The 22,978-nt window shown below is 64.8% G+C and overlaps 1 protein-coding gene across 1 annotated transcript; it reads left to right on the top strand.

Annotated features, from left to right (window-relative positions):
• Nucleotides 1-700: 700 nt before the first annotated feature.
• On the top strand, nt 701-22,501 carry LAMC3 (laminin subunit gamma 3). The gene is made up of 28 exons (XM_067308892.1): nt 701-1,088; nt 5,809-6,113; nt 6,343-6,473; nt 6,775-6,941; nt 7,377-7,565; nt 7,818-7,935; nt 8,016-8,114; nt 8,368-8,504; nt 10,367-10,483; nt 10,835-11,039; nt 11,317-11,429; nt 11,832-12,050; nt 14,201-14,389; nt 14,479-14,724; nt 15,019-15,172; nt 15,332-15,474; nt 15,568-15,746; nt 15,851-15,980; nt 16,211-16,416; nt 16,634-16,710; nt 16,985-17,119; nt 17,442-17,586; nt 17,915-18,076; nt 18,429-18,531; nt 18,926-19,125; nt 19,466-19,612; nt 19,815-19,914; nt 20,456-22,501. The coding sequence occupies exons 1-28, from the start codon at nt 716-718 to the stop codon at nt 20,704-20,706; spliced, it is 4,740 nt and encodes a 1,579-aa protein (XP_067164993.1). The 5' UTR covers nt 701-715; the 3' UTR covers nt 20,707-22,501.
• The last annotated feature ends 477 nt before the right edge of the window (nt 22,502-22,978 follow it).

Below are 22,978 nucleotides of genomic sequence, written 5' to 3'. Positions count from 1 at the left end.
CCTTCCCGGCCCCAGGCTGCTCCGTGGCATGCCGGGGTTTGCAGCCCAGCAGCAGGAGCATCCCTGCAACTCCTGGGCTGTGCAGGTGGGGAAGGGACCCCCCCAACCGCGGGTGCTGGTGTGGAGGTGTTGGGGGGTTGCAGACCTATGGCCCAGCTGGGTTGGTGCAAGTGGGGGAGCTGGAGGGTCCCTGTGGGTCAGCACAGGGAGAAGAAGAGGGTGCTTAGGTTGTGATGGGTCTGGTTCAAAGCCTCCCCCACCCTGATTTCGGCACTGCGGGACAGCTGGCGAGCCCCACCGATTCAAGGAAAAGCCCAGGCGTTGGGTGTGAATCGTTACGGGCTCGTCCCCGGGGCTGAGAAATCACGGGGCTTGGCTCTGCGGGTGCTGCCGAAGGCCCCAACCCCCCCCATCCCTGAAGCCCTGGGGCTGGGACATGTCCCACTGGGGAGTCCCCAGCCTGCGCAGCCCCATGGCGTGGGTGGCCTCGGGGCCGGGGGGCTCCAGGCTTGCAGGGGGCTCAAACCGCGCAGCCCAGGATTGCAAACGATGCTTTTCGGACATTTCCAGCAGCTTCCACAAGATGGACCTCGGAGCGAGAGGAGGTGCCAGGCGGGGGGGGGACCATCCCATTCCATCCCATCCCATCCTGCCTGCTCCTGCTGCCGCCAGGCCGTCCGGAGGCGGCTCAGTGTGCGGCGTGGCGAGCCCCAGCATGGCGTGGCCACCCGGGCTCTGCGTGCTGGCCCTGCTGGCGCTGGGCGCCGGTGCGGGGGGCTCGGCGGCCTGCCGTGATGCCCAGGGCCGGGCCCGCCGCTGCATGCCCGTCTTCGAGAATGCGGCGTTCGGCCGGGCCGCCCGGGCCACCAACACGTGCGGCTCGCCACCCGAGGACTACTGCCTGCAGATGGGCGCCCGCGACGCCACCAAGCTGTGCCACCGCTGCGACGCCGGCGACCCCCTGCTCCACCACAACGCCTCCCTGCTCACCGACTTCCACAGCCAGGAGGACAGCACCTGGTGGCAGAGCCAGTCCATGGCCTTCGGCATCCAGCACCCCAACTCCGTCAACATCACGCTGCACCTGGGTGAGTGCGGCCAGGACCCCCGCGAGAGCTGCAGCCTCGGGGTGGGTGGGCAAGGTGGGAGGGGGATGCTCTCGAGCCCTGGGATGGACGGCCATGTGGACGGGGGGTGCTGGATGCTCTCATCGGGGATGCTCCTGCACCCCGTAACTCTTGATGCAGGTTTTGGGTTAAGGCAGGACCCCCCATCCTCCTCTCCAGGGCTTCTACGGGTTGCAAGGAGGGAGATGTCCCTCGCTAAGCACAGCAGATAGGTCACAGAAAGGAGCTGGGGAGGGTCTGCTCCATCCGTCAGCCCCGTGGCTGGTAGTGGGGATGGACCGCAGCAGTGAGGCTGGGTCTCCTACGGGGACAGGGTGGGTGAGGGTGCGAACGTGATCCTGAAAGCGCTTATGGGCCAGCAAGGCTCTTCTGCTCCGTGGTGGCCGTGTCTGCCCAGCAGCCATGCCTGCCTGTGCTGCTTCCCACCCAGCTCTGCCAAGGGTGCCCGCTTTTCGGTTAGCTCAAGCCTGTTTTAACTGATAATGCAAGTTTACCGGGCAGGAGACAGGCAGCTCCCTATCCTGATGGTCACCCACCAGGAGAGCCTTGCGTGCTAGGGTTGAGCACTGGGGGTGCAAAGCCTCGGTGTGTCCCTCTGCTTTGCCACCGGTGCCATTTCATCCCCGTGCATTGCTGAGGACATACCATACATCTCTAAGGGGGGGGGGGGGCAGAGCTCTGCGAATGCCACGGCAGCCCTGGCAGGCTTCTCCAGTTGAGATGTGACCTTCTATATTTTAAATATTACACAAGTCACCCATTTGTAGGGTAGTTAAAGCTCATGGAATCATGTCTGGCATTTAAAAAAAAAGGATTTTTAGTGCTTTCTTGCCATCTAAACTATCCTGGCAATTGGCCTGATCTTTAATATCTTCATTATCTGCTGTATCCACATGCCGAAGGTGGGGGTCGTGGGGGGGCTATGGACAGAGCCAAACAAGCAGCACATCCAACTGCCAACAACGGCGACAGCCCCGGGCCCCCTCCAGCCGGCGGGCTGGCCACGTCGCCCCAGGGCGGCCGGCGGAGGGTCCGCGCGTGCCCCTGGTGGGGACACGGAGCTGCCTGCTCGCGCGGGAGGTCAGCCCTTTCCCAGCCCCCTGCGAGCAGGCAGACATCTGGTCCGCATCCCCGAGCAGCCGAGGCTGGGCTCCCTGCCGGGGCTGAGAAGCGGCGCTGGAGGAGCCCGCCGGCCCCCGTTCCCCGCTCCGACACCTCCTGCGAACCGTGCTGGAGGGGACCGTCCCGTCTCCCGTCCAACGCAGGCCGTCGGGTTTCCCTAAACTCATTCATGCTTGAACTGGAGCGCAGATGCTCTGATTGCAATCTGCATTGCTACTGCAAGCTGCTGTCGGTTCCTCTGAGGGCTAGTCCCCACCACGGCTGCAGACAACTTCTAGCCTGAATTTTCTTCCCTTCTGCTTCCAGCTGCTGGAAGCTGTTAGTCCTCCCCGGGCCAGCTGCCTGAGCTCCCAGTCTCTTGCTTCAGGGCTCGCTTTCCAGTCTCTGCCTTTCTTGTGGCTCTTCTCCAGCTCCTCCATGGGCTGGCAGTACCCAGTCAGACCCTGTTCATAGATGTCCAGTGGAGTCTAGCAGGGTTTTGTGCAGCTCCTGGGACCTCTCTGCTTGAGTCTGTGCCTTGTGAACACACCTGAGGCCATAACGTTGCACCGAGCTTGCATCCAGCCCTGGTTACCAACCCCGATCCCTGCGTCCCTTCCTGAGCCGGGGCATTCCTCTGCAAACGTACCCAGCGCTGCTCTTCCTAGACTCCTGATATATCTTGGCACGCTAAAAAGTGCCGTCTTTGTGCCCAGCATGTTGCTGTCTGACTTTTCCCTCAGCTGCCATTCCTCATTCTAGTCCCAGCTGCAGATTTTTTTTGTCATTATCTTAACGCTTTCTCCCCGGTTATTGGGGAAAAGCCCAGGCAGTCGCATGCTGCGATGCAGCCACTGCGGTGCTCCCCTCCGGGGACACGGCCCAGGACAAGCCCTCGCTTGCATTTCTGCCACGAGCTCGAGCCAGCAATTGGGCTTTTTAACCCGTGTAGCGTATCTCCTGCCAGTCTGTTTCTCTTGCTCAGTCCTGAGCCAGATGTCTTGTAGGTTGTCCAGTGTGGTTACCTGGGGATCTTATTAAACAAGATATCAAATGAGTTGGACAAGACCCGTGTTTACCTACATGCTGTTGATTGGCGTTAATTAGATTATCATCCTTTAAGTCTCTCCTCTCTGAGAGGTTTCAGCCATGCTGATATAGTGCACTGGACTTGCATCAGATCGATAGTCCCGTAACGACTGTGGCCATTGCATTTACTGCAAGACAACAGCATGGCCCTGGAAGGAACCCAGAATATTGGTGGGGTTGCAGACACATATGGCATAGGTGGTCCAGGAAGCTCCTCAGATAACTCCTGGAATGTGAATATCTGATTTAAATGTGTCTAGATTAGGTAGGATCTTTGCAGCCATGACTCTGATGCTGATTTTCCTGGGGGATCCGAACCTGTGATGGGCTCCTGGGGCTGAGCCCTGTGCAGCCTGGGTTCGATGGGGCTGGAGGCTGCCAGCCATGCTCAGGTGACATGATAAATCAGCACAGCCCTCGTTCCTCTCCAAACTTGTCCATCTGGAGACCTCCAGTGTTTTAGGAGCTGTAGTTTTACCTGTGCAGGAGGTGAGTGAACACGTAGTTGTGGAAAGCAGCAGAACTGTGAGAGAGGGACTCCTGGGTCCCACTGTTGTCCCTCCCGGCCATGGCTTCTTGCAGTGTGCATGTATTTTGGACCCATTGGATCTCCCTGAGCAGTAAAGTGAGGACAATCCAGCTGGGACCATGGGCTATTCATGGATTCTCCCTTCTTGGGAGGAACTGAACAGACTTTGGCCAATTAAAGTGACCATCCAGAAAAAGGATGCATTAACTCGCAATATTCTCCACTATAGTGAGTTTTCGCCACCAAGCTTAAGATACCAAGCTCGAGCCCCCTGAACCGTCCCGCTCCCCCTCCCCTCGCCGCGAGGCTGTTGCAGGCTGCTTTGGGCAGCGCTTGTTTATTGACACAGCTCCGGCACGGTTCCTCTCCCAGAGGAAATTGCTGCGCGAGGTGACTGCTCTGACCTCCCTGTTTTGGCAGACGTCCCCCCGGGGCTGTGCGTCTGGGAACAGGCGCCACCAGACACGGGGGTCCCTCGGCGCGGGGTGGAGGGCAGGGGCAGGTGACAGCGGAGCCGGCCTCACTCGCCAGCCCCTCGGCATTGCTTCGTCATGGCTGCGATGAAGCAAAACCTGAAAAACTAGAATAACTGTCCTGAGAACCGTCCCATCCTGCAGCGATCCGCGCGTTTTGGACCAAGAGAGTTTAAAGTTAAGGATGCCTCCAGCAGCATCTGCGTGGGAAGGCCCCAGAGGGAGGCAGATTTCGGATGGGAGCGTGGGGACGGCTCGGAGGAGCACGCGCTCACAGCCCTGTCCCGATGCTCGCCAGCTCCGGGCAGGTACGAGCGAGTCTCCCCTGCCCTAGCTCAACCAGGCTCTCCCGGCTGGTCGGAGGCAGCAGCTTTCCCAGCCTCCCGGTAGCCTCGGTTAGCTGGGCTCCCCTGCAGCAAAGTCGCAGTGACATTATTCATATGGGCCCAATTAAAGGCTTGTTTTCCTAGTCCCGGAATAACCCCTCAAACATTCCCAACTCATTAGCTTTTCAAATAAAGCCAAAACCTTGTAGCTAATTGTTTTGCGCTGTCGGGAGCGGTGCTGTTATGGAGCAACCAGGTCTTTGAGGAGGTCCTTCATCCCTGACAGCTAAGTGCTGCTGAGGTTCGCTTTGGGACCCCCCCTCCTGGTTCTTTAAAGCAATTCTTTAAAGCAGTTTCGGCGCTGGGCTGGCAGCCCTGGGGACTGGCGTCCTCTGTTTGTCTTTGGGCTGGCAAAGGCGGTGGCGATGGCCGGTCCCCCTGCGTGGGGACCAGCCTTGAGCTGAGGGGAGGAGAGGGCGGTTGGTGCCCTGGGGCTGCTGCTTCGCGGCGTGGGCCAGACTCTTCCTACCAGATCCCGGCTTTACGCTGGGCTCGTGGCTCCGTGCAACCCAGCCTCCACACGCGGAGCAGGAGGCTGCCTTGCAGGGGGAGTTCGGGGTCGGGGCTGGACTGGGTTTCTTCTGCGGAGAGAAGCAGCTCGTTAGGGGGCAGCCGGCTGCGGGGACGGCGCTTTCCGCTCTCCGTGGCGCGCGGATGCCTTTCGGCTGGTGGCCGGGAGCGTCTGCGCCCTGCTCCCGCTGCGCCCGGGCTGGCTGGAGCCTCGTCGTCCCGCGGCGCTGGCACAGACGGCGTCTGAGCAGCAGCTTCCGCGTGGTGACGCATCTGTTCGCATCTGTTCAGGCAGATGGTGGGGGGAGAAACGGGTGGTTTTCGGGAGAAAACGGCGAATGCAGGTGATGCCGGCGGGGCTGCCCGGGGAGCGTGCCGGGGTCTGCTCCCAGCGGCGTGCTCGGCCAGCCCCCCCCACCCCGCGCTGGGTGGCCCTGGCAGTGCAGCCCCTCTCGCTGCTCCTCTTGCAGCTATTCCGAGCGGGTGCGGTGGTTGGGAGAGGGTGACGGTGGTGGTCCCGGGAGGTGGAGCTGTAGGAGGGGGGTGACGGGGCACAGCTCCCTGCTGACGGCGCTGCCCGTCCCCCCCACCAGGCAAAGCCTACGAGATCACCTACGTGCGGCTGAAGTTTCACACCAGCCGCCCCGAGAGCTTCGCCATCTACAAGCGCAGCCGCGCCGACGGGCCCTGGCTGCCCTACCAGTACTACAGCGCGTCCTGCGAGAAGACCTACGGCAAACGGCAGCGGCAGTACTTGAGGCCGGGGGAGGACGAGCAGGTGGCCTTCTGCACCGACGAGTTCAGCGACATCTCCCCGCTGAGCGGGGGGAACGTGGCCTTCTCCACGCTGGAGGGCCGCCCCAGCGCCTACAACTTCGACGGGAGCCCGGCGCTGCAGGTGCTGCGGGGGCTGCCCCGAGGCCGGGCACGTTAATGGCACCACGCGGGCAAAAGTGGTCCGTGCTGCCCTGCACCCCGTCCTGGAAGGGTGCAGGATGTGCCCATCGGTGGGGGAGGTGGGCCCGCCACTGCCGGGGCTGGGGATGCTTGGGAATGTCCTCGAGCTGAAGGGATTTGCAGCGGAGATGGGGAGCCGGTGGCCTGAGCCTTCCCCGTGTCCCCTGCAGGAGTGGGTGACCGTCACCGACCTGCTCATCTCCTTGAACCGGCTCAACACTTTCGGGGACGACATCTTCAAGGACCCCAAGGTGCTGCAGTCGTACTACTACGCCATCTCCGACTTCTCCGTCGGCGGCAGGTGAGGGGCCGGGAGGGAGGCTGCAGGGAGGCGACCTTCCCGGACACGTGTGTAGGGCTGGGGATTGGGGAGGCTGGTCTCCATCTCCGGCTCCGTCTTGTTTGCGTCGCATTCTTGGGGCCAACTGCTCAGATTCGACTTTTCCCAGCTGTAAAGCGGAGCTGGTGGTACGGGGCAGGGTTACGAGCCCACGAAGGGGCAAGGCAGCATCTGCAAGGGAGCACGAGCAGCACCCCGGGGAGGAGACGGGCGGCCGCGGGCCAAGCGCGCCGTGTGCTACCTTCTGCCCCGCTCGCCGCAGGTGTAAGTGCAATGGCCACGCCAGCCGCTGCGCTCCCGACGCGGCCGGGCGGCTGGCCTGCGTGTGCGAGCACAACACGGCGGGAGTCGACTGCGAGCGCTGCCAGCCCTTCTACCAGGACCGCCCGTGGGCTCGCGGCACCGCCGCCTCCGCCAACGAGTGTCTCCGTGAGTAGCGCCGGGTGCTGTGCCGGCCTGGGGGACGGCTTCCTTGCGGGCGAGCAGCCAGACCCGCCGGCTGTGCCGGTGCCCGCTCAGCTTGTCCGGCAGCTCCTGCCTTTCTGGCGGGGGAAGAAAGCGCTTGCCCCATTTTGCAAGGCTTTTTGGCCAGTGAGGGAGGATTTGCATGCCAGGCAGCCTGGTCGTGCCATCATCCCTAGGAGCCCGTGTCCTTAGCCCATGAGTGCCGGGAGTCTGCTCCATGTGCATGGAGCTGCACCCGCCTCCTCTCCCAGCAGGGAGGCGGTGCAAAGAGCTCGCTCCCCTCGTTCGAGCCGCCCCAGGAGGTGGTTTTAACCCCCGGGCTCCTGCGCTGCCTGCGGCGTGCCCTGGCAAGTGGCAGCGGCCAGCAGCACGAGCTCTCCCCTTCCGCCTCCTCCCCAGCTTGCAACTGCAGCGGCCGCTCGGACGAGTGCTTCTACGACCGGGAGCTGTACCGCAGCACCGGGCACGGGGGCCACTGCCTGCGCTGCCGCGACAACACCGCCGGGCCCCGCTGCGAGCGCTGCCGGCCCAACCACTACCGCTGGGACGGGCAGGCCGCCTGCCAGCCCTGCCACTGCAACGCCGCAGGTGCGTGGGGACGCCCCGGCTCTCGCTGCCAGGCCCCTGCCCGCATCGGGGGCAATTCTGGGGGCATGGCAGGGTGGGAGGGTCGGTCGGGTATGATGCCGGGGTAAATGCACCGGCGTGGATGCCGCTGCGTTTACCCTCTACCAGCTTTCCCACGCTCCGGCTGCCCCCGATGCTCCCCGTCCTGTGCGGGGTGCAGCCTGGCGCCCGAGGTCCCCCCGCCTCCTCCTGACGGCTCGGGGGGCTCCGCAGGCTCCCTGCAGCTCCAGTGCGACAGCGCGGGGGCCTGCGCCTGCAAAGCCAACGTGACGGGCTGGAAGTGCGAGCGCTGCAAGGACGGCTTCCACAGCCTCGGCGACGGCGGCTGCCGGTGAGGAGGCGCCCGGCCCCGGGTCCCCGCGGCGGGCCGGCGCTGGGGCTCACCCCGCGGCTTCGTCTCGCCCCGTGCAGAGCCTGCGCCTGCGACCCGGCGGGCAGCGTGGGCACCTGCGACCCCAACACGGGGCGCTGCGCCTGCAAGCAGAGGGTGGAGGGCTCCGCGTGCGACAGGTGAGCGGCGCGGAGGCCGCGGCCACGTTGCTCGCCCGGCATCTCCGTGCCGGGGCTTTGCGGCGGAAACGCCGCTGTGCTGCTCGCTGCGCTGGCCCGGGAAGGCCGTGCCGCGGCATTTCTCCGGACCGCTGGGATGCAGCTCCTTTGGAGCTGCCTCCCTCCTCCTCCTCGCGGGATGAAGGCTCCGACGCCCGCGGCTCTGCCCGCCCTCTGCCCTGTGCCGCGCTCCAGGTTTCTTCCCCCACCGCAGGTGCCAGCCGGGGTGGTTCAACCTGCAGCCCCACAACCCGGCCGGCTGCACCAGCTGCTTCTGCTACGGCCACTCCACGGCGTGCACCGCGGCGGCCCGCTACGAGGCGACCCACGTCCGCGCCACCTTCGAGCGAGGTACCGGGTCCCGCCGGCTCCCCGGCCACCAGCGCTGCTGGGGAAGCGGAGGGGACGGCGGCGCTGGAGCCGCCAAAGAGCAGGATACCCCAGCGGTTTGGGAAGGCAGGGGCCGAGCATCCTGGTCCAGGGCTCGCCGGCGGGGAGGGTGCCCTGGCTGGGCGCTGCTGTCCCGGCATGCCCCTGCTCCACCAGGGACTGCAGGGAAAACGGGGCGGAAAGATAAAAACCACAAGGATGGAGCCTGGTGGGAACTTTCCCCTTCCCCGGGTTGGGGGGGGTGGCTGCCTCCGGCTGGGCGGGAGCAGGGCAGGACGGTCCCCAGGAGCGGGAGGGGGCTTTTTGCCCACCTGCAGGCAGGGCTGGGCCCGCAAAGGCCGGATGGCATCTCCGTGCGGGATGTCTGAGGAAACCCTGCCATCTGCCGCACGGCGCGACGCCTGCATCCCTGCCTGCGGGCTGCCGCTGCCGCCCGGGCACCGCGGGCCTGCGCCCCCCCCCCCCCGGGGTGCTCCGAGCCAGCCGACCCCTGCGTCCTGCTCCCCTGGGAAACGTCCCTGCGGGGGGGCTGGTGCTGGGCAGGGAATTACCCCCTCCAGCTCACGGTCCGTGCAAAGAGCCCGGCCGGGCTGGCGGGAGATTCGAAGCATCGATTTCAGAGCCGGCCACTGACCACGGGGACCCAGTTAGTGTCTTGTTTGGCTTCTCCGGTGTCTAGTACGGTGCAGAGTCCTCTAGGCTCCTCCGGTGGTGGTGGCGTTTCTGACGGCACTTGCGCCTGTGGATTCTCTGATGTCTAATTGGGGTTGGGCTCCCTGGAGTTCCTGTTCCCCAGGCTGGGGGAGCAGGCAGGTGTCACTCAGTTAGGTGGCGTGGGGACCCCAGTGTGTGGGGTATCGGCTCCCTGCCTTGCCCGCGCCCTGACAAGGACATCGGTCCCCAGCCAGCAGGTGAGAGGTGAACAGGTCAGATGAAAGTTTCTCTTGATTGCATTTAAAACACGCTGCTAATTGCGGTATTGCAGTAATGCGTTCCACAGCCCTGAAACGGAGCCAGGCTTTGTACCGGGGCTTTTCCCCCCCTTCCTGTGGCAGGCGATCTAGCCAATTTGGGGCTGCTTGTTTGGGGCCAGATTTTCCAAAGAGCTTTGGGCCAGGCTTCCAAAGGCTCAGCACCTCCGGGCAGAGCCGGGTCCGCAGCAAGCTCAGCTCCCCATTAGGCTGTGCAGCAGAGCAGCAGCACTCATTAGAGTACAGATATTTGCTCATAAATCAAGTCCCCCAAAGTGCTCCCGAAACCTGCAGGCTGAGTTGGATCAGCCTGAAACTTCCTGCGCTGCCGGAAAGGGTCAGTGGTCCAGATTTGGGATGATTAGATAAGGGATCCCACTGAGTGCAGCCCACTCAATATCCCCGGAGAGATTTCCAAGCATTCGTCCTCCAGGCGCCCGGGGCTGGATGCAATAAATAACCGTTGGGAGTGGGGGAGAGTTTAACTTATTTCCGAAGGAAACCAACTTAATGCAATTACGCCCCATCTGTCTCTGGGCTTCCTCCGCTCTCCAACTTTTGAACCACAGAATGGGCAGAGAGGCAAAAGTTTAAAGATACTAATTTTCTCCAAATCCAAGAAAACAAACAGATGGGAGTGGGGGATGGCTAGCACTGCTATCTGGCGTGTGGGGCCCCAGAGCCCGTTCCGAGCAGGGCATTACAGAGGCTCCAGCTGCAGGAAAGTGCTTGCACCTTACTAGACATCAGAGAATCTCATGAGATGAGCTGGAGCCATGAAAAGCAAAACCCTGCTGCTGCCACGGCTCGCAGGGTGACTCGGTGCTTCCCCTCCACGTGCTCGTCACGCAGGGCTGGAGGGCTGGGCGGCCGCGGCGCCGGATGGCACCGAGATCCCTTTGCGCTGGGCTGACGGCGAGATCTTCACCGAGTGGGACGGAGAGGAGCCGGTGGATTTTCTTGCGCCAGGTATCGCGCGCGCAGGAGCACCGCCAAGCCCCTGCGCCATAACTGGGCTCCTGCTCTGCCGCGGGATCCCCCCCGGCACTGTCCTGTGTGTGACTGCCCACCGCTGAACAGATGCATGTGGATGCATGAACTGTGCTCCAGCAAGGAGCTGGTCACATCTCCGCAGCTGCAGCAAGAGGCCGTGGTGGTGGGTTGAGTGGTGGGCTGGGACCCTGGGAGGTCAGTTTGGAGCTGGCCCTGCTCCAGGAGGGTGACCGGGGACAAACCAGCTTTGCTTCCTGTTGATCATGATGGGAACAAGACATTGGCACGTCCGTGTCTTACAGACTTTCCTCTTCTCTCCCATCACAGAGAAGTTTCTGCAGAACCAGCGTCTCAGCTACGGGCAGCTCCTCTCCCTGCTGCTGGGAGCGGAGGGGAACGGGACCGGAGCACCCCTGCCCCGCGTGCAGCTGGTGCTGGAGGGCGAGGGCATGGGGATCACGGTGCGGGCCACCTCCTCCCCGGCCGGCAGCGAGAGCCGGCCCCGCCGGGGGAAGCAGGCCGTCACCTTCAGGTACCCGTCACAGCCCCTTGGGCGCTCTCCTCGGGCAGGCTTGGCTCACGCCATGTCCGGTCCTGGTTGGGGCTGGTGAAATGGGGACCGTGTCCTGTCTAGGTCACCCTGAGCTGGGGGTTCAGCCCCGCTCCATGCCCCTGCCAAGGATTAGCCATGTCCCCATCATCTCTGTGCCTGGTCCGGGCTTGGGGAGCCGAGCTGTCCCACTGGCACGGCTGGCGGTGGGTGGCCACCGGCCAGGCCCTTCCCTCCCTCCTGGCTGCTTCTCCAACAGGCTTCACGAGGCAGAGGAGGGTGCGGAGCCTTCGCTGTCGGCCTTCAGCTTCCAGCGCCTGCTCTCCAACCTGACCGCCCTCCGGCTCCGCGTGAGCCGCGGCCCCCTGCGAGGTAGGTGACTCCGTGCACCGTCCCTGTGCCAGGAGGGTGGCACTGCGCGGTGGCCCCATGCAAGGCGGGTGAGACCACACAGCAGCCCCCCATGCAAGACGAGTGACGCCATGCGGTGGCCCTGTGCAAGGAGGGTGACACCATGCAGCAGCCTCATGGGGACCAAGCTGGGATGGGGCTGGGATGTCAGAGCGGTATCAAGCAGCAGAGCTGGGACAAGATGCCTTGTAGGGGCTGGATCCTTCTCTCCGTGAACAGCCCCAGGGGTGTCTGGAAGCGTTTGGGGGTCTCCTGTGCCTCTTTGGAGCATTTCCAGGCAGGACGGCGAGGCCGGGGCCAGGGGCTGTGCCGGCAGACCAGGGCACGTGTCCCCCGTCCTCGCGTTGCTCTGTCCTCTCGCAGGCAGGCTGTCCCTGAGCGAGGTGCAGCTCACGTCCGCGCGCCCCGGCCCGGCCTCGTCGGCCGCCTGGGTGGAGGAGTGCGTCTGTCCGCCGGGCTACGCCGGCCAGTTCTGCGAGTCCTGCGCGGCCGGCTTCAAGCGGGAGGTGCCCTTCGGCGGGCCGTTCGTCGGCTGCGTGCCCTGCGCCTGCAACCAGCACGGCAGCTGCGACCCCCTCGCAGGTGCGTCCCCGGCCGCTGGCCTCCGCGGACCCCTCCGGTCACCCAATCCTCGCGTAAATGGGTAACAGTCAGCCCACTCGCGTGTGCCCAAGGGCCGCTGGGAATTATCCGTGACGTTACGGTACCCCAAAACCTTCAAGTTTTATTGCCTGGCTAATTATAGGGATTGGATGCATAACTGCAAAGACGGAAAGAATGGGTTAACTGCAATAACAGCGATGTTTTATAGTACGAGGGGTCCTTTCACGGCGCTTCATGAGCGTAAAGGAGAGGGCGCTGGTGTCCAGAGGGGTGGGGGAGCCGAGGTTTTTGCTAGGACGGGTCTTGCAGACGGTATCACTGCTCAAGACCTGGGAGGAACGTAGCAGGCTGCACGCAGACGTGGCGCCTGGAAACTGAGCAGAGAAGCAGGGAAATGGGAAGAAAAGTAGGGGCTTGGGGAAGGCCCCGGAGGATCCCCAGCTTTGGGGTCCCCGAGCCCTGCTCCATCTCCGGACCCTGCTCAGCAGCGTGTGCCAACAGCGGCGATTAAGGCTCGAAGGGAGGCAGAAGCCCAGGTGAGGTCTTGGGGGCAGCGAGGCTGTGCCAGTGGGTGGTTCCTGCGGATCCTGCTCTCCCTTCGTGTCGGGGGGCCGCAGGTCCGAGGCGCGGGCTGCTCCGTGGTGCCCTGCGAGCCCCTTTTCCCTTACGGAGCGGGAGCAGGTCTGCCGGCGACACGCGTGCCAAGGAGAGCGCTGTCGCCCAGCGAGCTCCCGTAGAGCCGTCCGCGGGAAGCGAAGCCCCCGGCTCCTGCCAACTCCAAATGAATCGCAAATGGCAGCGATCTCTCTGCAGCGGGAGCCGCTCCGCCAGGGAAAGTGTTTGGCTTGCTTTAGTCAGGGACGGGGAGGAAGACTGCAAACCGCTGCCATCTCACACGAACGCCCCCGTGTCCCGGCTGAAGTTCAGCCGCGATGCCGCATCCCGAACCACCGCCTGTGGTGCCGGCTGGATGAGGCGCCGGCCCCTTGCAGCCGGGGGCACGGAGCAGCCGAGCCCCGGGTCAGTGCAGACCAGAGCTGTGCAGCTGGGACAACGCTCATGAGATGCTCTCTCAGTGCCCATCCGTCCCTATGGAAGTGGCAGCTCGGATGAGAGCTGGGAAACAAGATGATGCACTTGGTACCCAGGCAGAGCCCCAGGCCCTCGCTGGCAGGCTCCCTTTGGCGAGAAGAGCGCGTGGCCAGGATGGAAAGGGCTGGAAGAGGCATTTTTCTCAACCGGCCAACGGAAACAGGCCTGCAAACTCGCCCCCTTGTCTCGCGGAGCCGGGGCTGGCGTTGCCGGCTGAGCACGGTCTCCGGGGACGGGTCCAGGCCTTTGATCTCCTCCCGGCTCTCGCTCTGCCAGGTCGAGCCAGCTCGCACGCTTCCTTTCATTTATTTTTCCACCCTTTTCTGCCACCCGCTTTTCCTTTCTTTTTCCATCATCTAGCTCCACCCATGCGTGGGGTAAATGGTAAAATGCCTGGAAAAATGCCCGTTCCCTCCCGCACAACCCTACAGCCCTCCTGGGAGGAACCGACCCCACAAATCATAGGGAAAAATCCTCCCAGGCAAGCCAAGCGGCTGCCTGGAGGAGGGGTGGTCCTTGCTGGAGGGAGGTGGGTTTGAAGCGTCCTTCCTCGTCCTCCTCCTCCTCCCCGCAGCTGATTTCTGAAGGCCGCAACTTGCTGGCTCGGATCGCAAGGAGACGTTTGCCCCCCGCCGGCTCCCAGCCCGGCTGCTTGTGTTTTCCGTGGCACGGGCCGCGTACAGCTGGGAAGAGCAGCTCGTCGCTGAGAAATATGTTGTTGATTAGTGCAGGCGCCGACAGCCCTTGCGCCCATTGCCGGCGCTCCGTGCGTGCGCGCCCAGGCTCCCGCGTCGCGCCGGCACCGCTCCGCCAGGGAGCGCGAGGCTGGCGCCGGCACCCAGGCGTCCTGGGCAAAACCTCCTCGCTTGAGTAAGCACTGGGCAAAAAGGGGAAAATCTTGATGGGGAACCTGCAATCCCGGCGCAATCCCTTGGCGGGAGGTGCACGGCCCTCCTCACCCCCGCACCGAGCTCGGATCTCGATCCCTCCCGCGGCCGGGCTTTTGCAGCCCCTCGGCTCCGTTTTCCCCCTCGCAGGGCACTGCCGATGCTTGCACCACACCGAAGGCCCCTCCTGCGAGCGCTGCAGCCCCGGATTTTACGGGAACCCCTTCGCGGGGCGCTCGGACGACTGCAAGCCGTGCCCCTGCCCCGGGCACTCGCCCTGCGCGCAGGTCCCCGGCACCGGCGAGGTGGTGTGTACCGGCTGCCCGCCGGGGCAGAGAGGTGAGGCCAGGGACGGACGGACGGACGGACGGGTGGGCACCGGGGCCCCTGGCACCACCGGATCCTCCCCACGTTTCCGCCCTCCCCAGGGAAACGCTGCGAGCTGTGTGACGACGGGTTTTTCGGGGACCCGCTGGGGCAGAGGGGCCCCGTGCGTCCCTGCGTCCCCTGCCAGTGTCACGGGAACGTGGATCCCAACGCCGTGGGGAACTGCGACCCTGTGTCCGGCCGGTGCCTGCGGTGCCTGCACAACACGACGGGCGAGCACTGCGAGAGGTGTCGGCGGGACTTCTACGGGGACGCGCTGGCTCCCGCTCCCGCGGGGAAGTGCATGCGTACGTGCAGCCCCGGGCTCTGCCCCTGCTCCTCTCGGAGCCAAAATCCTCCCGGCAGGGGAGGTGGATGGCGGCAGGTGATGCCCGGCAGGTTTAGGGGCCGAGCAGGGGGGCTGAGCACCCGTCCACCCGTGGCACGGTGCTCCTGGGCGCGCTCAGGGATAGTCTTTTGCCTTCTCTCCCCGCTGCCATCCTCCTTCCCTGGATATAGCCCCGTCCGATGGGAGTTCAGGGGGCTGAACCCCGGTGTCCCCCTCCCGCTGTCCCGTCCCAGCAGTATTTTGTCTCCCGCAGCGTGCAAGTGCAACGCCGAGGGCTCGGCCCCGGGCCGGGAGGGCTGCGACGCCGCCACGGGCCAGTGCCCCTGCCTCCCTCACGTGGCGGGCAGAGACTGCGGCCTCTGCGAGCCGGGCTACCACCGCCTGCAGCCCGCCGTGGGGTGCAAGAGGTACGGCGGGACGAGGCCTCCCCGGGGCCGGCGGCGGGGCACGGCAGAGCCTCCGGCGGGGTGCAATGGGGAGGGGGGGTCTGCGTCCCCGGCTCGGGTCTCTGCTCTTTGCGTTCGTCGCCCGGTCCCTGCTCACCGCCCTCCACCTCTCGGTGCCAGCTGCGAGTGCCACCCGTCGGGGTCGCGGGACAGCCGGTGCCACGCGCTCACGGGGCAGTGCTCCTGCCAGCCCGGCGTCGAGGGGACGCGCTGCGACCGATGCCAGCACGGCTTCTTCGGCCTCTCTGCCGGCGGCTGCCGAGGTACTGGGCGCGGGGCCGGCACCTGGGTGCCCGGAGCGGGGCTGGCAGCCGCGGCGTGTGCCGATCCCTCGCCCTGACCCCTTTCCACCGCAGCCTGCAACTGCTCCCCGCTGGGCTCAGTCACGCCGCAGTGCCACGAGAACAGCACCTGCGTCTGCCGCCCGGGCTTCGTGGGCTACAAGTGCGACCGGTGCCAGGCCAACTTCTTCCCCGACCCGCCGAGCTCCCGCTGCCGCCAGTGCCCTGCCTGCTACGGGCTGGTGAGGGACGAGGTACGTTGCTCGCCCCGGCGAGGCGGGCGCACAGGGCGCAGCACCCCGGCCTGGCACCCGCGTGCCTCACTGGCACCCCGTGCACCCCACGTCTCGCTCCCCAGGCCGACCGGCTGAAGGCCACGCTGCAGGAGATGGAGGAATGGCTGCAAAAACCAGGCTGCGATGGCCGGTCCCCCGTGCTGGGAGATGCACCCCGGGGAGACGGGCTGTCCGGCCGGCACCTCCTGCGAGGTAGCGGGATGTGTCACCCCACCGGGGACCCTTCCTCCCGCAGGGTGCTGCGTGGGAACCGAGCATCTGCCACTGCCGGGCGCCTCATCCCTGGGTCCCTTCCTGGACCGTTTTCCCCTCCCGTTAGCAGGCGTGCGCGGAGGTGCTCCGGGACGAGGCAGCCCGGCAGGCAAGCTCGGAGGCCCCGAGTGCCTCCGCGGGGACCAAGCCTCCGCTTGTGCTGCCCGCAGGTGCCCGGGCCGCCCTCGCGGAGCAGGTGGGGCGGCTGGCCGGCTCGCTGAGCGCCGCGCGGGGCCGCCTGAGCAGCGTCAGCGGGGCCATCGGCTGCCCTGGCCGCAGCCCCGCCAAGACCTGCGCGCTGCTGTCGGAGATCGGGGCCACGCTGCAGTCGGCGCAGCGGGAGATCCAGCAGGCTGCGGACACCCTGGCCACCACGGTGCGGGCTCGCGCCGGCCGGCGCTCCCGGGGGGCTCGGGGACGGGCTGCCTTTTTGGTGCAGGAGGCTCTCGCCAGGAAAACTGGGGGTTTCTTGGTTCCGACCCCCCCGAGAGCCGCAGCCTGGGACCTTGGGGGTTCCTGCGGCGCTGGGCTCGCCGGGTCGGGGTGCCCCTGCTCCCCCGCCAGCCTCTCACTGCTGCTCTTTGCGTTTAAAGGAGATTCCGCACGAAATCCCTCAGCAGCCCACGAACTGGAGCCGCCTGGTGCTGGAGGCCCGGGTGCTGGCCGAGAGGTACACCAGCACGCAGGGGCTGCGCCGTATCGGCCGCCACAGCCGCTGTGCTGGGACCCTCCTTCCCTTCCCGGCTCGCAGCTCGCGGAGAAGGATGGAGACGGGGGATCCCTTAGCCCGGGCTTTCCTTCTCCGTTGCATGGCCTGTATGAGCCTCCCCCTGCCCGGCACGCACGGGGCAGAGCGGAGGCTGCCTGCGGGGTCCTGGATGACTTCTCTCTTCCAAGAGGCTGCTCCTAATAACCTCTCTCTCCCGCTGCACTTGTCCCTGCAGCCACGGGGACGCGGCAGCGCAGGTGGAGTCCGTGGTCAGGAGAGCGCTGGGGGCCTCCAACGCCAGCTACGTGCTCCTGCAGAGCCTGCTGGAGGAGAGCGCGATGCTGGGGACGCAGCGCGAGCTGGAGGCCAGGTGAGGGGACGACGGTGGGCCTGCGGGCCGGCAGGGCGCCGGGAGCCCCTCGCCTCCGGCCGGGACCTGTCACAGAAACAGCTCGTGGGGGTTCGGCAGAGTCAGCTGCCCAGAAGGGACGCGACTGAGTCCTGCCAAACTCGTTACGCTGCAGTGCTGCAAAGCGGAGATCCGTGCTGCTCCACGCCAAGGGGGTCTCAGGCCCTTTTCCCCAGCAGTTTTGCCCTACATCTGTGTCCGGGGCCAAGTCCCACACCACCATCTCCTCCAGCCCTCGGGGCACTGCGGGACCCCAGGTGAGCGTGGCGTCCTGTCCGCGCAGGTACAGGGAAATCCAGCGGGCGCAGGAGGAGCTGGGCGCTGACATGCTGGAGGTGGCAGCGGAGGCCAAGAGAGCTTTCACAGCCGTCCACCAGGCAAACACGGACATGGCCAAGAAACTGCTGCCGACGACTGCTCCGGGGCAGGTGAGCGGCGTTCAGCTCCCGGCACCCACCGGCCCTGACCGGGGCGTCCTTGCTCCGCGCAGCCCCTGGCATCGCCCCACAAAGCGCCCCATCCCCGTGGGACCCTTGGGGCTGGAGGGGAGCTTGGCGGGGTTGTCCCCGGGGTGGCCGAGGACAGGGGCCGTGTCCCTGCGTCCCCCACAGTGGCTAAGGAGGCTCTCGCTTCCCCGCTGCGTCAGCGAGGACCAGTGCCCTGCTTGCACGGCCCCGCGCTTTGCCCCCGCGGCCGCGCTCCCTCCCAGCGCCGGGGGAGGCCCGCGGGGAGCCTTCTGCATCTCTGACCCCGCAGCAGGCGCTGCTGGCCCGGGCGGGGGCCCTGGCGCGGGACCTGGCGGCGCTGGAGCAGGCCGCGAAGGCCAGGGAGCCGTCGGCCCGGCGGGCTGCGGAGGCTTCCCGCGCTCTGGCGGCTGAGCCGCGCCGGGAGCTGCGGAGGACTCGCAGCTTCGAGCAGGTGAGGGCTGCTGGGGAGAATCGCTGCTCGCCCGCGTGGGACGTCCTGCAAAATAAGTGATGGGCACCCTCCATCCTAGCTGGACCCCCGGGCATGCCGGGGCCATCCCTCTCCTGCCTCCCGTGCTGGGCACAGGGAGATGGGGAGCCCTGGCCCTCCGGCTCCAGCAGCTGATGGGGCCATGTCTGTAGCCAGGGGAGCGGGAGCGGTTTTGGAAGACCTCTCCCTCTCGTGCTCACGGATCTCCCGAGGAGCTCAGCTGCCGAGCGGGAGCTGGCTGGGCCTCACGTCTCCCAGCCGGACGCAGCTCTTTGCCCCCTGCCCAGCCTCATCCCGGCTCTCCTTTCCGCAGCTGCGGGACAGGGCTGCCTCTGCCCGTGCCCTGGCCACCTCGGCAGTCTCAGGCGGCAAAGCTGTGCTCTCCGACGCAGAGTCCCTCCTGGCCAACTTGGAAGGTAAAAGGTGCCATCCGGAGCATTTCCCAGCCAGAGCTCAGCTCTTGCCACCTTCCAGACGGGGTCTGCATCGATGCTGCTTTGGCATCCCTGGCCAGCCCCTGGCTCACCGCAGCTCCCAGATGGAGAGGATGGAGATGGCCAAAATTGAGCTGGGGTTGAAATGTTTTCCAAGGCAGCCAGGTCGGAGCAGGTGCCTGTACACAGGGAGCTGATGCATCCCACGTCCTCGAGGAGAGGAAGGGCTGGCACCTGAGCTGTCACCCACCTGCAAACACCCAGCAAGGCTGATTGATGCTTTCCTGCCTCTCTCTCTGCTCCCTGAGATCAACGTAGCTCTGGGCACCCCCGGGGAGAAAAGGCCATGGTGGTGATCGCCGGTTTGTCCCCACAGGCATGAGGAAGGTGCTGGGGCATCGGAAGGGCCAGGCTGCCCTGAGCAGGAGGATGGCGCTTGTGCGGGACAGGACGATGGTGGAGGCCCAGAGGAAGACTAAACAGGCAGAGAAGATGCTGGGAAACTCCTTGTCTGTCTCCACCACAGCCAGGAGGACGGCCGGGGAGGCCAAGCAAGTTGCTGGCGAGAGCGCTAAGGTCTGAGCGAGGGGTGCGGGGTGCAGGGAGCCCATGCCAGGCTGCGAGGCAGGGCCATGCTGGGCAGCCCTTGAAGTAGAGCCCAGCTTCTTGCAGGCAGGACCATGGAGCTCCCCCAAATACAGCCCTGATTCTGCCCTGCAACATTCCTGCTCCTTGAAACACCTTCCCAGCTCCGTTTGCCATCCGAGGCTTGCGGCAGGCCCAGCCGGAGCTGCACGCAGACAAGGAGGGATGCACGCGACCAGGGCCCTCTCCGTGTCTGCTGCCCTAGCCTGGCAGCCAGCCGCAGGCCTCCTGGGTGTCCCTGAGTGACGCTCCCGTGTCCGTCCCTTTGCAGAGGGCACAGGCTGTGCTGCGGGAGAGCAAGCAGACCCGCAAGCAGGCCCGCGAGCTCGCCACGCGCACCAGCGAGACCTGGCGGGAGCTCTCCAGACAGGAGCATGTGGCTGAGAAACTCAGGGGGGACCTGGAGGAAGCAGACCAGGTGAGCCAGGTCCCCTCGGGCAGGTTGTGTCCTCCTGTTTCCAACTAAAGCCAGGAAGGGGCTTTGCCTGAAGCACAGGGAGAAACCTGGTTTTGGGGCTCCACTGTACGGGAAATGTCTTGGGCCATTCCTGGGATCCCCTCCCCTCTCCCATCCAGCCAAGGGTCCCCAGGGTGCCTGATCTGGGTGTCTGTGTTGGAAGGTGAGGACGGAGGCAAATCAGATGGCAAAAAGTCTCCAGGAAGCCCGGGGCTCGCTGCTCTCGGACATCGAGACCCTGAACGACCTGCTCAGCAGCCTAGGTGAGGTGCATGTGGGGAGCTGGGGGCTCTTCTGCTCCCTGGTGCTGGGTACGTGCTGTCCAGGCTGAGCTGGAGATCACTCTGGATCTTAGCAAAGCTTCTTGAGGGGGGTCACATCTCAGGGAAAGCCCTCGTGTGGAAAGGATTGGGGCTTGCTGAACATGCGTGCTGGAGAAGAGACACTGATTTCCCTTGGCATCTCCCGGTGGAGCAGGGCTGGGTTAAGGGCTCAGGCCTTTGGGAGCCAAGGGAGGCGCCTGGCTGGGTTTGCGCCTTGTTGCTGGACGGATTTGCTCCAGCTCCTCCTGCTCTGAAACTTTGCAAAGGAGTGAAACCATCCTCCACCTGTAACAGAGACGTGCCCAGGCCCTCTCTGGAGCCGCAGTCCTATTTGCTTTTTTGTAGTCACTGCAATGCCGCCATGCCCCGCTGCACCCGCTCCCTGCAGTTTGCCTGGTGCCCCAGGCCTGAGCCTTTGGAGTGTGTCCAGAGCCTCTCCTGCCCGGCTCGGTGCTTCTCGCTCATCGGTGTCCTTCCCCAGGCAACCTGGAGCGGGCCACGCGCGTGGACGCTGTGCTGAACGCCAGCCGGCAGCAGCTGGAGCGCCTGCAGCTGCGCCTGGCTGAGCCGGGCGCCCTGGCTGGGAGGCTGAGCCATCTGCAGCGGGAGGCGGAGCGGCAGCAGGAGAAGATCCAGGCGTTCGAGAGCGACCTGGCCGAGATCCGGGCCGACAAGCAGAACCTGGAGGCCATTCTGCAGAGCCTGCCCGAGGGCTGTGCGAGCTGGCAGTGACGGGTCCCTCGCCATCGCCCAAGCAGCCCCCATCGCCTCCGTGCCCCCCTGCACAAGGCACAGCAGAGCAAAGGCCACCCCTGCATTCACCGGCGTCAAACCCTCCCTCTGCTCTTCGCACTGTTCTCCGTGCGGCATCGCACCCAGGTCCTTATCCGCATGGGTTCGGGCTCAGCGTCCCTAGCACTCTGCGGCATGAACTCCAGCCACCTGCTCTGCTCCTCGGGGTGGGTGGAACAACCAGCTACCAGGGTCTGACGTTTCTGGGCAGGAGACTGAGCTGTCACAGGGCTGGTCCCTGACCTTGCAGTTCCTCCACCCTGGACCCACCCCTGCAGCTCACCTTTCCCGGGGAAGGAGACCATATCAAGCACTCAAACTACCAAAGAACCAGCCCCCGGTGGTCCCTCCTGCCCCAGGAGGAGACGAGGGAGGCCGCAGCACACATGCGGGAAGGCAGTCTCCCTGCGCAGCACCCTACAGCGAGATGCTCACGTTACCATCGCAGTCACAACGGCGCAGAGCTGAATCACGGTGAAGCTGGGCCGAGCGAGGCGCTCAGGGGAGGGCACGCAGTTCTCCGCTTCCTTGGTGGAAGGAAACTTGCAGCAGGGAGGGCTAAACTGGGCTGCGCGTAAGCAAAGCTGGGCTCTGAACCAGCTCTTGGTCAGACAGGTGGGGCATCCTCTGCCTGTTGCAGCGTAAGAGCAGCTCTGCTCTGGCTGTTCCTGTGCTCCAGGGTAGCACAGGGTTGTAGGAGCCCAAAGCTTTAGTCTTGCCAACCTGTCCCAGTTCCACTTGGCTCAGGGCCTGGTGGAAGAGCAATGCACCAGGCAGGGAGGTGGGAGGAAGCAGCACCCTGGAGCTGAGCGCTGGCACTGCCTAGCCCTGTGCTAACGCTTGCAGCTGCATCACCCGTAGCAGCTCCCGGCCCAGCATCAGCACCCATTCCCCCTCGGCCTGGCCGGTGTCCCGGGGTTGCACAGCCAGCGCTGGCTGGCCTGGGAGCAGCTGGACCCGGCTGGCTCATGCCAGCGTCACTCCCCCGGCCAGCACAGACGTCAGTGGCTATATTGCCTTTAAAGGAAAGGCATGTGCAGTTCACCCCTCGCTTGCACATAGGTTGGTCCCTGGGGCCACGCCGGCAGCAGCGGGAGCAGAGCTGGGTCTGGGTTCAGCCCACCCTCCGCTGGCTGGCTGTGACTCCAGGTAGCAGGGAAGTCACTCACATAAGATCAGAAATGAAGCCCTGGGTTAGAGCACAGTTCACTTTTTAACCTGTTTTTCCTGTGCTCTTTTGCCGTTCACAGTGTTGGAAATCAGGTTTGCTAAGGTCTTGTGCAACACTGTCTGTAAAACTGCTGCCTTAGTGCTGGGGGACTCCAGTGTCATTCTCCCTCTGGTCCAGTTGTCTGGAAGGAGTACAGGACTTTTCCTGAACAAACCTACTTTCTCCTACTTCCGCACAAACTGTGGATGAGGAGCGGGGTGCCTGAGCTGCAGCAGCGCAGGAGCATTATTTGCAGGGGCTCCCCTCTCCTCTGCTTTTGCCGATCTGTCCTTGGGCAGCGAGCGTTGCAGCGAGGACACAGCATGATGCGGGTTGGCGGAGAGGCAGGGACGCACAGCCAGCTGCTGGCGCCCCGCGAAGGAGATTAGGTGTCTCCAACCGGCACGCAAACTTGCTGCTGCTGTAGAAATGTCAAGCCTTTGCTTTGTGGCTGCTGCTGAAGACGTGGTTCCTCCTCCCTCTTGCTCTCCCTGGAACTCTGTTTTCTTAGCTGGTGCCACCTGCCGAGAGCTGTATTCATTAAAAAAAATCTTAATATAATACAGAGCTGGCCTGCCACTTGGGTGCAGCGCTTGGCAGCAGGAGCAGCACGCTGCGTGCCTGCGCTCTCTGCCTTCTCAAAGAGCCACCTCCTGCAAGGACGACGGCACGTTGGGTTGAAATGAGGCTGGTTCTGAGGCGCTTGGGGCAACTATCTGACATGTGCTAGTAAAATGTGCGTTCAGGCTACGAGGAAGCAGGTAGCCCAAGCCCAGGGGAGCACGCGTTAACCCACAGCAGCTCCCCGGGGCCCCGAGGCAGCGGCGCAGGGCGGCTCCGGAGCAGGAGGAGATGCCCCTGCAAATCCTGGAGCCGACGCAGTTGTGTGCAGTCCTGCAGCCGGAGCAGGACGGCACCGCTGTGCACAGCGGGCTGTGCGCGCTAGAGGGAGACTTTCCCATTTGGATAGACATGTCCATCCCGTCCGATGCTGCTGGGAGG

The sequence above is a fragment of the Apteryx mantelli genome, chromosome 21 (assembly GCF_036417845.1).
Source record: "Apteryx mantelli isolate bAptMan1 chromosome 21, bAptMan1.hap1, whole genome shotgun sequence".
Lineage (NCBI taxonomy): Eukaryota > Metazoa > Chordata > Aves > Apterygiformes > Apterygidae > Apteryx > Apteryx mantelli.
The sequence above is the reverse complement of the archived record's forward strand: the minus strand, read 5'-3'. Positions and strand labels throughout refer to the sequence as shown.

Excerpts from the sequence above, each read along its gene's own strand:
- LAMC3 (XM_067308892.1), top strand. The coding sequence starts at position 716 with ATGGCGTGGCCACCCGGGCTCTGCGTGCTGGCCCTGCTGGCGCTGGGC. Across the intron at positions 15,981-16,210 it reads CGGCCGGCACCTCCTGCGAG|GTGCCCGGGCCGCCCTCGCG; the intron begins GTAGCGGGATGT and ends TGCTGCCCGCAG. Across the intron at positions 19,613-19,814 it reads ACCTGGAGGAAGCAGACCAG|GTGAGGACGGAGGCAAATCA; the intron begins GTGAGCCAGGTC and ends CTGTGTTGGAAG.